The sequence below is a fragment of the Filobasidium floriforme genome (genome assembly GCF_021052385.1).
Source record: "Filobasidium floriforme strain CBS 6241 chromosome Unknown HD553scaffold_14, whole genome shotgun sequence".
NCBI lineage: Eukaryota > Fungi > Basidiomycota > Tremellomycetes > Filobasidiales > Filobasidiaceae > Filobasidium > Filobasidium floriforme.
This window is the reverse complement of record NW_025763635.1, coordinates 398,164-411,845: the sequence shown is the minus strand read 5'-3', so window position 1 is coordinate 411,845 and position 13,682 is coordinate 398,164. Positions and strand designations below refer to the sequence as shown.

General features: G+C 52.0%; 6 protein-coding genes across 6 annotated transcripts; 2 read left to right on the top strand and 4 right to left on the bottom strand.

Annotated features, from left to right (window-relative positions):
- The first annotated feature begins 161 nt into the window (after positions 1-161).
- Positions 162-2,989, top strand: HD553DRAFT_313299 (X-Pro dipeptidyl-peptidase protein). Its single transcript, XM_046180216.1, has 9 exons — positions 162-476; positions 575-860; positions 982-1,055; positions 1,165-1,296; positions 1,393-1,675; positions 1,765-1,814; positions 1,883-2,362; positions 2,443-2,686; positions 2,750-2,989. The coding sequence occupies exons 1-9, from the start codon at positions 278-280 to the stop codon at positions 2,829-2,831; spliced, it is 1,830 nt and encodes a 609-aa protein (XP_046035711.1). The 5' UTR covers positions 162-277; the 3' UTR covers positions 2,832-2,989.
- Positions 2,990-3,074: 85 nt separating this feature from the next.
- On the bottom strand, positions 3,075-3,701 carry HD553DRAFT_343122 (uncharacterized protein; the record flags this gene model as incomplete). The annotated part of the gene is made up of 3 exons (XM_046182843.1): positions 3,075-3,142; positions 3,212-3,614; positions 3,675-3,701. The coding sequence occupies 3 exons, from the start codon at positions 3,699-3,701 to the stop codon at positions 3,075-3,077; spliced, it is 498 nt and encodes a 165-aa protein (XP_046035710.1).
- Positions 3,702-4,562: 861 nt separating this feature from the next.
- HD553DRAFT_324703 (uncharacterized protein) lies at positions 4,563-5,531 on the bottom strand (the record flags this gene model as incomplete). Its single annotated transcript, XM_046181516.1, has 4 exons — positions 4,563-4,610; positions 4,744-4,818; positions 4,930-4,963; positions 5,044-5,531. 4 exons carry the CDS (start codon positions 5,529-5,531, stop codon positions 4,563-4,565), a joined length of 645 nt encoding a protein of 214 aa, XP_046035709.1.
- A 655-nt stretch (positions 5,532-6,186) lies between these two features.
- Positions 6,187-7,790, bottom strand: HD553DRAFT_350787 (uncharacterized protein). The gene is made up of 6 exons (XM_046183563.1): positions 7,592-7,790; positions 7,435-7,529; positions 7,290-7,363; positions 7,146-7,227; positions 6,965-7,064; positions 6,187-6,891 (listed from the first exon to the last, which is right to left on the bottom strand). The coding sequence occupies exons 1-6, from the start codon at positions 7,682-7,684 to the stop codon at positions 6,322-6,324; spliced, it is 1,014 nt and encodes a 337-aa protein (XP_046035708.1). The 5' UTR covers positions 7,685-7,790; the 3' UTR covers positions 6,187-6,321.
- A 726-nt stretch (positions 7,791-8,516) lies between these two features.
- Positions 8,517-10,957, top strand: HD553DRAFT_331816 (major facilitator superfamily domain-containing protein). Its single transcript, XM_046182037.1, has 10 exons — positions 8,517-8,850; positions 8,911-8,967; positions 9,027-9,157; positions 9,225-9,554; positions 9,620-9,913; positions 9,979-10,222; positions 10,289-10,432; positions 10,503-10,559; positions 10,583-10,610; positions 10,675-10,957. Exons 1-10 carry the CDS (start codon positions 8,658-8,660, stop codon positions 10,850-10,852), a joined length of 1,656 nt encoding a protein of 551 aa, XP_046035707.1. The 5' UTR covers positions 8,517-8,657; the 3' UTR covers positions 10,853-10,957.
- Positions 10,958-11,145: 188 nt separating this feature from the next.
- Positions 11,146-13,472, bottom strand: HD553DRAFT_297377 (major facilitator superfamily domain-containing protein; the record flags this gene model as incomplete). The annotated part of the gene is made up of 6 exons (XM_046178545.1): positions 11,146-11,853; positions 11,930-11,996; positions 12,060-12,500; positions 12,564-13,030; positions 13,093-13,149; positions 13,220-13,472. The coding sequence occupies 6 exons, from the start codon at positions 13,470-13,472 to the stop codon at positions 11,309-11,311; spliced, it is 1,830 nt and encodes a 609-aa protein (XP_046035706.1). The 3' UTR covers positions 11,146-11,308.
- Positions 13,473-13,682: the final 210 nt, after the last annotated feature.

The window sequence follows — 13,682 nt, the reverse complement described above, 5'->3', positions numbered from 1 at the left end:
TCGGGGTTCGTCTAAAGCGGTGGCTTTTGCCCGGAAATCGCGGGTCCACCGTCCGATTTCGGTCCGTGACAGAAGCGGGGTTGTGTATCAGTCTCGCTGAGCTGTTATCGTGTCGAGTTCAGGTGTAGACCTATAAGAGAGGTAAGATTTAGTGGGATGCGCTCAAGACACAAGTGCTTGAATCGCGAATCATAGCGCTACTGCATCTAACCGAAATAGAACGTGTTTCAGGTTCATCACTCGATCCATCCAGATCAATCAATTCGCGGCAACAATCATGACGTCACCTCAGCAACCTCCTCCTCCACCTCCTCTCCTGCCTCTCCCTCGACCGAACGCTCTTCGCGAAGTGATCGATCTTGCCAACATGACGTTTGAGAAAAACGTCGATATCCCGCTCAAGGACGGTCAAGGTCTCTGTCGTGGCAACGTCTATCGACCCAAGGGAGATGGGAAATGGCCAGTCCTCTTGACGTGTGAGTCGTCGCCAGCTCGTTTGCTATCAAATGCGCGTCGCCTTTTGGGTTGAATCCCTTAGACTACTATCGTTTCTGATATCAACTCTTCCATGCAGACGGTCCCTACGGCAAAGACGTACCCTACGCTTCCTTTCACGGTGCATCGTTCTCAGAGATTCCTGATGAACAGAAATCCTCCCTCTCTGCCTGGGAGACCCCTCACCCGGACTACTGGGTCGCCCAGGGGTACGTCGTCGTCAGGGTGGACGAGCGAGGGATCGGATCCAGCGTAGGGTTCTTGGATACGATGAGCGATCAGACGTCGAGCGATTTCGCCGAGGTGATCGAGTGGGCTGCGGATCAGAGTTGGAGTAGTGGGAAGGTCGGGTTGTTGGGGATCTCGTGAGTGTCGAACCGTCATATTGTCGAGTCATGTTGTGCCATTCGAGGATTGATGAAAGCGACCTCGACGAGAGATTATGAGCTGACTCTGCATACTTGCTGCCTCTCATGTTCTCTTCAGCTACTATGGCGGTTCTCAATGGAGAGTGGCTGCTCGAAAGCCTCGTGGCCTCGCTTGCATCATCCCCTGGGAAGGTCAGTCTCATCTCAAAACTCTCTCCCGCTTGCCTGGCTACCCTCCCTTCACCTTCCTAAGCTGATCACAATTTACAACGTACGCCTTCTGTACCTTGCGGAAATTCAGGCATGACCGATTACTACAGGGATCGAGTCAGACACGGTGGAATCCTCGCCAACAACTTTGTCAAATTTTGGTGGGAGAATCAGGTCGGGCCTATGCAGTATGGGACAGAGGAGAAGAGGCCTAGACGGTTCGGTCAGTCGTTCTTGCTGATAATGTTAGAAACATGGAATTCACTTTGGCTGATCTTCCGAACCCCCTTCTGCTCCGTTATCATTTGCGACGCTGTAGGACCTGGAGTTATGGGTCCACCCGTCGGTCCCGAATGCCTGGAGGGCTCCGTTCCCCTCTCCACCCGTCTCGCACTCCGTAGAGACCAAACTATCGACAACAAGGAGAACCGATACCTCGACGATCCTTACCACGCTTCTCGGGTGTACGACTTGGGGGCGATCGAGGTCCCTCTGCTGAGCGTGGCGAACTTGGGAGGCATCTTGTTGCATCTGAGGGGGAATGTTGTTGGGTACATGGAGGCTGGAACGAAGAACAAGTGGTTGTATTTCATCTCGGGGAGGTGAGTGAGCGGTCGTATTGAGATGAGCCGGGCAAGCAATATCCGATACGGACATTCCCACGCTGATGCTCTTTGGATCGTTCTCGCAGGCACGACCTGCCTTTCTACCTACCGCACTTTGTCAAGCTCCAAAAGTCCTGTGAGTCTGCGCTTCACCCCTGTTCGACCGTCTCACTAGCTCAAGTCGATGCCTCACCGCGACCCTAGTCCTCGACGCCTGGCTCAAGGGTGAAGACGATGCCGGCTGGCTCAAAGGCCCCAACGTCGACGTCCCTGCCGTTAGCGTACTCGTCCGTAAAGGCAACCCGGGGTTCAACACGACTGAAGCCGAGGCGACGTTCAAGTTTAGGTCGGAGAAAGAATGGCCGATCGCTAGGACCCGATACGTCAAGCACTACTTGCAAGGCGACAAGAAGATGAAGACTTCAGCTCCGACTGAAGGCGGGAAAGACTTTGAACTGCAAGCGCTTGGAAAGGGAGCGCCTGTCAATTTTGAAGTCAAATTTGAAGAGGAGACCGAGATCAACGGGCATCCTACGGCCAACCTCGTCTACTCGGTTCCCAAGAGAGCCGACGGATCGGCTCCGAAGGATATCGACGTCTTTTTGACGTTGAGACACTTGGACACCAATGGGAGGGAGATTTACTATACAGGAACCGCTGGGGATCCCGTACCTCTCTGCAAAGGTCAGTACCATCTTGAGCGAAATGAATTGACCTCGCGCTCGCACGGAGTATCTAAACTTCGTCGTGTTCAATCCCTACAGGCTGGCTCCGAGCGTCCATGCGCAAGATCGACGAATCCTCACCTCGACACAAACACTACCTCCCTCACAGGAACTACGAGTCGAAAGACGTCTTGCCCGTCGAGCCGGATACCAAGTACGATCTCTTGGTAGAACTCTGGCCTACGCAGGTGGTCGTTGAGAAGGGGAGCAAGATCGTGCTCGAGGTGAATACCGGGGACAGTCAGGGATGTGGGATCTTTTTGCACAACGAGCCGACCGATAGGTGAGTCACTTCACACTTTCGAGAGGAAGGGAACTTGATTCTAATTGCTTCTGAGATTTTCAGGAGCGAGACCGACTTTGACGGCACGAACATCTTGCATGTCGGGCCTGGACATGATAGCTGGTTGTGTCTACCCATCGTGTAAGACGTCGACATATATGCATAGGACCATGATGGCTACAGGGAAGCGTATCACAATACATAGACTGCGAACGGGGAGGTTGTACGTGAAGGCATCGAAATGATCCAAATGACATCGATATGACATTCGGAGCGGATGGATATATTATACCGTCACTGGCCCGCTGCGAACTGATAGCTGTTTTAATATCGGCTCATCCACCTGCTCAAAGCGCGGCGAATTTACCCATCGCGTCGAGTAGCGCGGCTAGTGGTTAGGTGGCCTGGGACATCCGCATGGAGGATCATAGTAATGGCTTGGAACAAACGTAACCACTGCGAAAGGTGCAATCATGTAAGATTAGGCGTCCGACAACCTCTCACACGACCACCCGCGATACTCACGAATGATGACCGAGGTGATCAAGCAGAAGAAGAACGCGGTGTAGGCTATCCAGAGGGCGTGCATATTACCGCACTTGTTCCTCCAGTCTTCTTGCTTCCATTGCGAACTCAGATGTCGAAAGCGAGATTCCCATTTATCGGACGTGGCTTTAACGGTGTTGGCGTGGTTGTTATAGTCCCGCCTCACATGAGCATTCTCATTCGAAAGTATCTGAATGAAAGTGTTCATTTTGGCTTGCAGTATCTGAGTGGAAGTGTTCATTCTGTCTTGCGTCTCTTTGGCCTCGTCGCGGATGTCTGACTCGGTCCGTATCTCCATTTCCTTGAACATTTTATGGAATTCCTTTCGGATTGTAGCGGTGGACGCATTTATCTGAGCTTCCAGGTCGTTCCAGAGAGCCTCCTGGGAGCGAAAGTGATCAGTCTTCGTCAGTAATGTAAAATAACAGCATCATACACTTACGCTGCCACCTCGGCGAGAGTAGCTCATGGTTGGTTGTCGATGTATGTTGTGCTGTCCAGTGTCCAAAGAAAATCGCCCCGTGGTCCAGAGGCAGGCGGTCGGCGGTATATATGTATATATATATATATAAACTTGCTCGATGGTATTAAAGTGTGTTCAAGTACTGTTCTGCCTTCCGAGAGGGAAGTGCTAGCCGGTAGCCTGCCCGATAGACGACAGGGCTGAGACATGCGACAACGATTAACGACGGAGCGACGACTCGCTTAGCTAGATCACAAAACGAGATCATCAATTCCTTGATTCATTGCTCATTGATCGGCTTTGTTGTGATACCCTACCGGTGCTTTCAACAATCGGGGTTAGCTCCGTACATTTTATGTCAATCAATACTACCATTATTGCCATCACAACAACAAGCTAAGGCATTAATGGACTTTGCGCCGTCGGAAAACAAGCTCGCCTTATTGGACTCTTTCGTAGCCGTAAGGAAGGCAATGACGGCTGGCGATTCTGGCGAGTGTACATGTACACATGTTCGATCTTATGCTGTCGTCGCTTCGTTGTCTTCCTGCGACCATCCTTTCAATTAATCAATCGATCAATTGATCGCTTAATTTTAGCGCAGTCGTCGCTCGTTTCAGATACTCCGCGGGATCAAAACAGCGCAAGCGAAGAATCAGCTCGAACCCTCCTTTCGCCCGCCCAAAGGATGACCCTCGTTCTGGCTCCTTTGGTTGTGATTGATTCGGATGTAGCATTCCCGTTCGATGATTGACCGTGGCACCGACAACGATGGACCAACAAGCCATCAGACTGATCAGCTCTTTGTCGAATACCTTGGCTGAGAGAGAGCTTCGAGCTTCAAGCTATGGCTCAATGTACCAGTATTCAGTAATTTTCAACCTTCCAGCTGACGATCGCCCCGATAGGCTTCCCCTGATCAGAAGATTGATGTCGCTTTTAGCAAGTAGAACTTATGGTATTGCATAAGAGAGCGTATATCAATTGCGAGTACATGATACAGAGATGGACATTGGTCTGCGCGATATCAAATCGGCACGTTTTCTACTCTCGTCAAAGTCATTTGGAAAGCCTTGTTGCAGATCGTCTTTGACGCTTCTAGGTCGAATCCTATGAAGAATGGCTGCAGTCAACGATCCGATCCGCTGATGCGACCGATATTGATAATGCGTACCCTTTCGCCGTGCTACCCAAGCTAGTCGAACAGTCCACCGCCAAGACGGCCTGGCTTCACCTCCTTGCCATTCTTCTTACTGCTACGTTTTCCTCTACGAAACAAGAATAGAAGTAAGATGGGACGGTTAGCACCATCCAATGTTTGACAGCCGGTCCTGATGATTTAGCTTACGGGAGAGCGTGAGATCTCTTCAATCTCCTCAAACCTTGACGGTACTTGTCCTTCAATTTACGGATTTTGTCTCTACGAGTCGCTCGCTCCCTTCGAAGTTGCGCCTTGAGCGATATGTCCAACCTTGGTATGTCCCTCTTCCTACGCTTCTCCATTCTCCTATGACCGCGTTCCCGGATCCTCCGCTCAAGTTGGAGGAATGTTGACAGGGAAGCTTTTGACGCTTCGAACGATTTCCTGTCGGAGATGACGGATCTTGCCAGAGTTCCAAAATTGGCCTCGGTAAGTTCTTTGAGATGGCAAAGCCAGTCTTCCAGATAGTGTTCTTGTGCGTCGAAATTTACCTCCAGCCAGGCCTGAGAACGGGAGCAGTCAGGCCTTGTGAGCAAACGGAAAGCCCAATCTTTTGAGATATAGAGGCAAATACAGGCGAAGCATTTATATCCTTGCTCATCAGTGAAGAAATCTGAGCAATCTGAGCCGGGCATGTTGAATCCTCTGGGCCGTCTATTGACAGTATCCGTGTTGTAGCTTATCGAGGATATGAAATGTACGAGTCGGTAGTGATATAGTCAGTGGTAGATACGGATAAGCCTCAACCGGGCAAGTGCAGGTGTCTCTTCGATGATCGATAGATATATACTTACCCAAGCTCTAAACATGGCGAATTAGAAAACTTTTCGCGATATTCGGTCTGGTCCGCAACCCTATGCCCGAGCGAAACCTAATTTCGCTAGTTGTTGATCAGACTCCTTCCGCCTCTCGGGCATACATCACTGTCGATCTCCGGTTGTCGTTTCAGGTGATCGTCGCTTGCCAAGCGCGTCAACCCACGCGGAGCCTTTCTCAACGATCTCGCGTATCGAACGACGATCACGACGCACAGACCTTGTCGTCATCAAAAGCAATGATCGCGTTCATCGTTCCATGTGCCTGTCTCACTCGGCTCCGCCAGGAAGAGATAGGGGGTTCGCACAGGTTCACGCCGCAATGTTGAAGGACAGACTTCAAAAGGCTGGTCGCTGTGAAATCGGCAAGCTGGGGCACGGCTGAATCACCACTCCTCTGGCTCAATTATGATCGACTGAACATCTTGATTGCGTCTAGTATCATCGATACCTGTTTCAGCCACGTCGTTCACGTTTGCTATCAACCGTCCCAGTCTCATGGGTTGAGGAGTTGAGTCTTTGTCAAGTTTACATACATGGTTACATCGAGTGACATGGTACTAGCTTTCGTTTCAGAACTAGATGGACAAGCAGGCGGGGTACGTAAAGCTCAGGCCGAAGCCCTGATGTAGGGGATCCCGGTGAGCTTGAACTCTCGCTCATTCAGCTTCGGTCGCTCTTTGGGACCGTCTCGGTTGGCAGGACAGACGGTTCCATCGGGTCTGGTAGCGGTCCACTTGACGCTCTGAAGACATTGCGGCCAGTGGCTCGAACCGACACCAGCTTCAAAGGCCTCCTTCTTCTTTCGCAAGTCCTCCTCGGTCGCAGTGGAAGCGGGCGCAAAGCAAGTGTAGACGGCCATGCGGACGTTGTTGCCCTTGGGAGCGACATTGTAGTGGGGAACTCGAGAGTCCCAGAGGATCAAGTCACCAGGCTCGGCATCGACTTTCTCAAACTCGTATCCGCGTTCCTTGAGCCAAGCGAGACCGGTGTCCTTGTAGCCGTACCACTCGTTCGTCCATTGCCAAATGCGCTCTTCATCTCTGAAGGTGTTGTGATATTCCTCAGAGATCTTGTGGCCTCCGCGCATGACGACCAGACCACCATCGTCCGGCCCGTTCGGGTTCAGGTTGACTAGACCTTGCAGGCAACGGAATCCAGGCCTTTCTGGGTCTTGGTCCTGTGACATTGACCAACGAGGTACACAATGTCAGCTGCCGCGCTTCTGTTCGTGTATACCGGTCGATAGCTACCTGGTGAGCCCACCTCTTGTTGGCAGGAGCATCTTTGCGGTTGGGCCATTGAACGTTGACGATGTCGAACGATACGATCAGATCATCGGTACCATAGACCCTATGGAGTAAAGAGAACGGTCAGACCTCTTGAGAAGCAAAAAGCAAGTGCGTTCGCGATAGCTCGACGGGCCAGGCTTACTTCTCGAAGGCGCCAACGACACCGGGCTCGCAACGGACTCGCCAAACCCAGTCCTCGTGGCTAACACCGTAGTGCATGATCACTGCAGGAGTGATACGCTCATCAGACAAATGCCAATCAGTGTCTACACTTCTCGATACTCACTGCCTTTCTCGTTGATGACGGGCAAGTTCTCCGTCTTCCAGGTAGTCGGATCGTCTTTCTTGTAGCCGAAGCCGCTATGAATTTCGTGGCGAGTCAACATGACTGTCCTCCAATCTGAAACAGCCGCGATCAATGACCAACTCACAAGTCTTCCATGTAAGTGTGGAACGCATTCGCATGCTGAGCGGCTTTTTCGGGTGACATGGCCTTGACCACGGCGAAACCGTCCCTCACAAGATCCTACCGGTTGCTGCAGGTCAGCGATGGAGCTTCTATACTGGAACCGGTCTCTTGAGACTCACATCTCGAAAGTCGCCGTAAGTCGTCTTGCCCGAGAAATCAAGGGCGTCCGACGCCTCGACGCCACGGACTCGCATAGTTTCAGGTCGGCCCATTTTTCGTTGTGCGGTTCCGCTTAAATTGGTGGTGGCTTTGGGTTGATATCTTTGGACAGGAAGAGCGAGTGCTACTTGAGATTGTGACTTGATTGTGAAGTTTGCATCCTATCCCATGCTGCGATCAGATGACATCTATATATCAATGTACCGATATATCGAGACGATGTTTGGTACAGTGGATCGCTGGCGCGGACCCGCGGACGGAGTCAACCCATGAGAACGGCAAAGCTCGGAATGTGATCGATGCGCGACCGTTGCCATCTTTCCGCAATTCTCGCTGATCGTGCCGACGTTTCCGTGCGGGGTTCGGTGGCCGGTTTTGGAGATCACGTGGCAAGCTCAGGGTAGCTGAGGGGTTGTGCGTGCATCTCCCGCCTTCTCACGCGTTTCACCGGTCAAAGTCTCAACGGACAGCAAACTAAGATGATGTCCGCCTAACGCGCGTGACTTTCAGAAGCGCTCAGGTGCGCTTATCTTGCACCTGCTTGTACGATCTCGTCTGTGATCACTGGCCACTGGATCACTGGCAGAATTGCGATTGATCGACAAGCTTTCTCGACAAGACCACGTCATGCGATACACACCCAAGTGTCGGGCCGCCGAATCATTCCTGCATCTATCAGCTAGAGACGGAGTCGTTTCCGTTGCGATACTGCGACTATGCCCATACTATGTGGGGCCGTGCTATTTTTGGTCTGACCGAGGTCACAGCTCCGGGAGCCGCCCGTGGGGAGGGACACATCATGCGGGGTTCGGCCAGCTACGATTTCCGTCTCAATCATCGTCCGTGATCTTGCCCTGGGATGCATGAAGCCCGACTTGCACTGACACATCATCTCCTGACTCAGTGGAGCATATAAGCTCATCAGGAAAGCATGTATCGACTTGATTTGGAGGGCGATCTGCCTCGTATCGTCAAGCAATTACTCGAGCCCTCCCGAAACCCAACCATTTGATCACACCTCCCAGAATGGAACGTAATGAAGCCGCACTGGCGATTGAAGCGATGGACGTCGAGAAGAAGCAGACTTACGATCACGTCGAGGATATAGACGCGCTAGAGTCGGAAGCGCAAGCTCGAGACAGCGCCAATGGTACGGTTGGATTGACCAATGCGGATGGCGAAGTTTTGCTCGTCCCTCATCCGAGCGCGGATCCCTCTGGTATGTCACAATCTCGACGAGCTTCGACCAGGCGCTGATCAAGATCATCATCTTCGATAGATCCTCTCAATATGCCGCTATGGCGCAAATGGGTCTTCGTGATTATTCTCTCGACTTGTGAGTTTGCCACCCATCGACACAATTTACATTGCGCACTGAAACACTTTTATGTCTAGTCTCCTGCGTCGGAAACACTTGCGTTTCCGCAGCTGGATCTCTGATCTCGTTCTTCCTGATGGACTACGTCAATGCTGGGAAGGGCTATCAAGATATCACCAACCTTATCACGGTACCTACCCTTTCAATGGTAAGTTCTTCACGCGTCTGACCGATTTGAGTAATAAGGATAATCAACATGGCATCTGGCGGCACAGGGTCTCGGCAACCTTGTCTTCATGCCGATCGCGCTTGCCATCGGACGTCGACCAGTATTCCTCTTCTCTTGCGCGCTTCTCTTCGTCGGCAGCGTTGTGGCTTCTCAGGTTACAAACTATGAGTACCACTTGGCTGTCCGCATCGTCATCGGATTCGCCGCGGGACAATCCGAGGCGCTGGTTCCTCTCATGTTGAAGGAAACCTTCTTTCTGCACGAGAGGGCCAACATTCTCTCTTTCCAAGCGGCGTTCCAGACGACCGTCGGCTGTATCTTGACCATATTTGCTTCCAACATCGCTGCGGCTATAGGATGGAAGAACTGGTACAGCGTGAGTACATGATCGATTCTCAATCTGGACGGGGTCTGATTCGCATTTCATTTCCGTCTCTTCAGCTGTACGCCGGACTCTCTGGATTCCTCTTCGTCGTTTCCTTCTTTTTCGTCCCGGAGACCGCCTTCGAAAGGCCTTTGAGCGCCTATGCCTCGATGACTGCCACAGTACCGGATGCCGTTACCGATAGCAGTACCGTAGCCGCCCGTCAAGCCGGAGGCTATACCCAGGCGACTCGCCCTGCTCTAGACGCTGAAAAGTATGGTCCGAGGACCCTCAGGAAGACGATGAGGCTGTGGGCTGGCAAGTCGGATTGGACAGAGGCGTGGCTGGTCTTGAAACACACTGCGCAAATGGTAAGCCGCCTGATTTCGGGAGCCATGATCTCACTGATCTCATCCACGACTGCGTGTTGCAACAGCTTCTGTTCCCGAACATGCTCGTCATTGTCCTCATGAACGCCTGGTACTTAGGTGTCAATATCGGGATGGGAACCACTTACGCGACTCTGCTGGAAGCGCCCCCTTACAATTGGGCTCCTAAGTGGGCTGGTATGGCTCAATTGGGCCAGATCGTCGTGGCTTTCGTTGCTCTTCCCGCCTTGGGTATTCTTTCGGACAAGTTGATCACGTACATGGCCAGGAGGAATGGAGGAGTCCACGAACGTGAGCAGATCTAGCCCGGAACGGGAAAACGAACCGAGATTATTGACAGTGACTCCACTTTCTCAGCCGAGACTCGACTCATACCTCTCGTCTTCCCCGTCTGCTTGGGGGTTCTGTCGACCGTCCTGTTCGGAGCTGCCTATGCCGATCCCTACAAGTTCCACTGGTTCGTTGTCATTTTCGCTTATTGCGGTTCATACTTTGCCTTTAGTAAGTGGATGTTTTTAGAGCAACTTCGGCAGGCAAGTCTCTTACCGGCGCGGGTTGTTCTGTTTTTCAGTCGCTGCGTCTGTAGCTGGACAAACGTACATGCTCGATTGTTACCCGACCCGGAGCGGTGCGGTTCTGACGCCTCTCGAGGCGTGATCTCTTTCGGTCTTACCTACTCGTGGGTCGAACTGGTACCAATGTCACAAGGGGCGAACCGCTAACGCGACATGGACCTTATGTAGACTCGTCCCGACCACAACTGCTATGGGGTACCTCAAGGCGTACGGGATGTACGCCGGAGTCATGTCGATCTTCGCCTTGATGGCGGTAGCACTTTACTTCAAGGGCAAAACTCTCCGAAGGTGGACTCTCAAATACGTCAAGGAAGATGGTGACCCTTCGAAACCTCACTATGGCTAAGCTGCTATCCTTACGGTACAGGGGTGAGAAGTGAAAGACGGGGGGGTTGAAAGCCTGTACAAACTGAAAGGTTGTAGTTCGACGACTCAAATTTGTAGTTCCAAGACCCCATGCACATCGAGAACGATTGGAAGTATTGCCCGAGGGATTGTTTTTGCGAGACGATCACATTGAAAGGTGGGACTACAGACTGATAACCGATACAAAGCTGACTGGATTGTCGAGGCAATAGAAGATCTTTGAATTGTAAGGGCCACAGAATCTCAAATTACCAACTCAACTCGCGCATATGACAGCAGAAGGTATTCATCGAGGCTAACTACGTAAACCGTACAAACAAGACCTTTCGCATTCCCTACAATTCTTTTTCTTTGTTATTTCACGAATTTCAACAAACCATCACCGCCATATTCACCAAAAGAAACACCGCCGGAACGTCATGCCTCAAAATGCCTCTCAGTAATCCTTCATCCTACCACCATCACCGTCGCCATCGACAACAAATCGCAAGGTGAAGAGACGGATCTTCTTTCCGTAGAAGAAGAGACCCAAGCAAATCAACATCAAAGCTGCGCCGACACCTCCGAAAGTGCCCCAAGCTGGCAGGGGGCCGCCTAGATTCTGGATCGTCTTCGAGAAAGAACCCATGAAGGCGAAAGCCAGTGCACCTCGGAATGTGTTGACGATGATGAGAGTAGCGCCAGCTCGGGTGGGGTAGGAGTCCAAGAGAACGTTCTGAGTCGAGATTGAGACGGCAGAGAAGCTGAAGTTGAGGGCTCCGAAGATGTATACCTGGGCGAACCAATGGACTCTTGTGGGATAGGCTTGTTGGTATCCATGCAGGATCATCGCTGTGAATCCGAGGGTAGCGGGGAAAAAGATTGGAAGAACCCTAACTTCGGGCTCGTGGACACCGTGCCGTTTCTTTGCAAAGTATTTGATGACGAAGTCGGAGAACCAACCGACGAAGGGCACCGTCAATAGGATGTCCAGGACCGCTCCTATCGAAAGAAAAGAAAACGGTTTAGCCTCGCATCCGAGAAGATTCATCCATCCGTCAATGCCGCGGAAACTCACCTCCTTGGATGAACCCGACGTTGTCTCGAGACCAATTGTTAGGCGCACCGATCAGAACACGAGGATACTGAATGACCAAGCGGGATTCTCAACATCATTTCCTCGGCAATCGGTCTTCGCATGGACTTACGGTAGCCGAATGCACGATTGTCATGGTAAGGAACCAGAAGTTGAGTCCGCAAAAGAGCAGGACGTTTGGGAATAGGAGGAGCTGCAAAGCATCCTTGTAGGTCGTCAAAGCAATCCTCCAGTTGGGTTTGCGTTGGAAAGGGCGGAGGTCGGTCAACCAGGTTCGAGGCGTGAAATTGACGTTGTCAACATCCGGGCGCGTCAACTGGGTGATCTGGATCAACCTGGGCCGAGTATCGGCGGGGCTGGCGAACTCGACACGAGTGTCCTCGATATGCTTGTCATGCGCATACTCCTTCTCATCTTCTGCTGCCTCATGCACCGGCGCGGGTATCGCTTTCCCATAACCGAGACCGTTGAAAGCCTCGAGCGGGCGGTCATATTTGGTTTCGGGCATCAAGAAGATACCAGCCAAAAAGGCAGCACCCGCGATACCAGTGTCCTGCGAAGTCACCGTAAATCAACACAGGCAAAAACCCAGGAGAATATCTACACTGAAGCTCACGATATAGTATAGATTTCTCCAGCCTACCTGTCCGACGACGTTGGGAACGAACATACCCCACACGAGGCCGAAGATGGAGTTGATGGTACCAGACCAGGAGAGGAAGGTCGCTCGTTGATGGAGAAAGACCGATTCCTTGACCATGAGAGGGACCAGAGATTGACCAACTCCGACCGAGCACCCCATCATGAGACGGTATGCCAGGTGCTGGTCGTATGAAGTGCAGTTGGCGGCCAAGATGCAGGCGAGAAGGAATATCACGTTGGCGCCCAGGTAAACGGGACGTCGGCCGATAGCCAAAGCGAGGGGTACCAGAGCCAAGTTGGACAGGCCCTGGGTCAAGGTAGGCATGACCGATAAGTTAAGCATATCCTGGTCGTTCTTGCCCTCTTGAACGGTATATTCATCCTCGAGAAACGGTATAATGGTAGCAAAGGCTGAGACGGCGCTCTGGCCAAAACTAGCGACTGTGCAAGCAAGACACTTCTTAGCGGATCCTGGCGGACGAGAGTCTATAACACAGACATACAGATTTGTAGCATGACGATGATAGCAATCCTCCTCCAGGTTGGCAAGTTGAGTGGATCTACATCGAAGCACCCGAGGTCAACGCTGATACAAGTTATAGCGCGCGAGTATACGAGTCAAGCGCTCACCTTGAGGATCCGCGGTGGGAGCCGGCACCAGGACTACATTATCCTTGCCTTTGCCACCATATCGGTGCAACAGGTTGACTGTTCCACTGGCAGCCTGAGCTTGTTCAGCGTCGAGACCTTCGAGGTGCGCACGTTTGGCAGCACGCTCAGCGCGCGCGAGTGTGCCGGGATGATGATCAATCGCATCGGTGTTGGCCGCGTCTTGATGCGGGAGCCTTGGATAGGCTGGCTCGATGGGATCGTTGTATTGCATTGGAGGGTTTCCTGCGTTATTTGTGACGATGGCTCTGGCTCCAGCAATATGCTGACGGATTCCCCTCAATCGAGAATCCATCCAAATCCGAGTATATATGCTGTATTCACGACCACCATACACATCCACGTAGCGACACCTTCAACGCATCACAGACGTGGAGTCGACTCTGGGAGGTCTGAAACGACTGGCGCCAAGACAAAACGTGCG

Excerpts from the sequence above, each read along its gene's own strand:
- HD553DRAFT_313299 (XM_046180216.1), top strand. The coding sequence starts at position 278 with ATGACGTCACCTCAGCAACCTCCTCCTCCACCTCCTCTCCTGCCTCTC. Across the intron at positions 1,056-1,164 it reads TTGCATCATCCCCTGGGAAG|GCATGACCGATTACTACAGG; the intron begins GTCAGTCTCATC and ends GCGGAAATTCAG. Across the intron at positions 1,815-1,882 it reads TGTCAAGCTCCAAAAGTCCT|TCCTCGACGCCTGGCTCAAG; the intron begins GTGAGTCTGCGC and ends CCGCGACCCTAG.
- HD553DRAFT_350787 (XM_046183563.1), bottom strand. The coding sequence starts at position 7,684 with ATGGGCCGACCTGAAACTATGCGAGTCCGTGGCGTCGAGGCGTCGGAC. Across the intron at positions 7,364-7,434 it reads CACACTTACATGGAAGACTT|CGGCTTCGGCTACAAGAAAG; the intron begins GTGAGTTGGTCA and ends CGAAATTCATAG. Across the intron at positions 6,892-6,964 it reads ACAAGAGGTGGGCTCACCAG|GACCAAGACCCAGAAAGGCC; the intron begins GTAGCTATCGAC and ends TCAATGTCACAG.
- HD553DRAFT_331816 (XM_046182037.1), top strand. The coding sequence starts at position 8,658 with ATGGAACGTAATGAAGCCGCACTGGCGATTGAAGCGATGGACGTCGAG. Across the intron at positions 9,158-9,224 it reads CGGTACCTACCCTTTCAATG|GGTCTCGGCAACCTTGTCTT; the intron begins GTAAGTTCTTCA and ends CTGGCGGCACAG. Across the intron at positions 9,914-9,978 it reads TGAAACACACTGCGCAAATG|CTTCTGTTCCCGAACATGCT; the intron begins GTAAGCCGCCTG and ends GTGTTGCAACAG.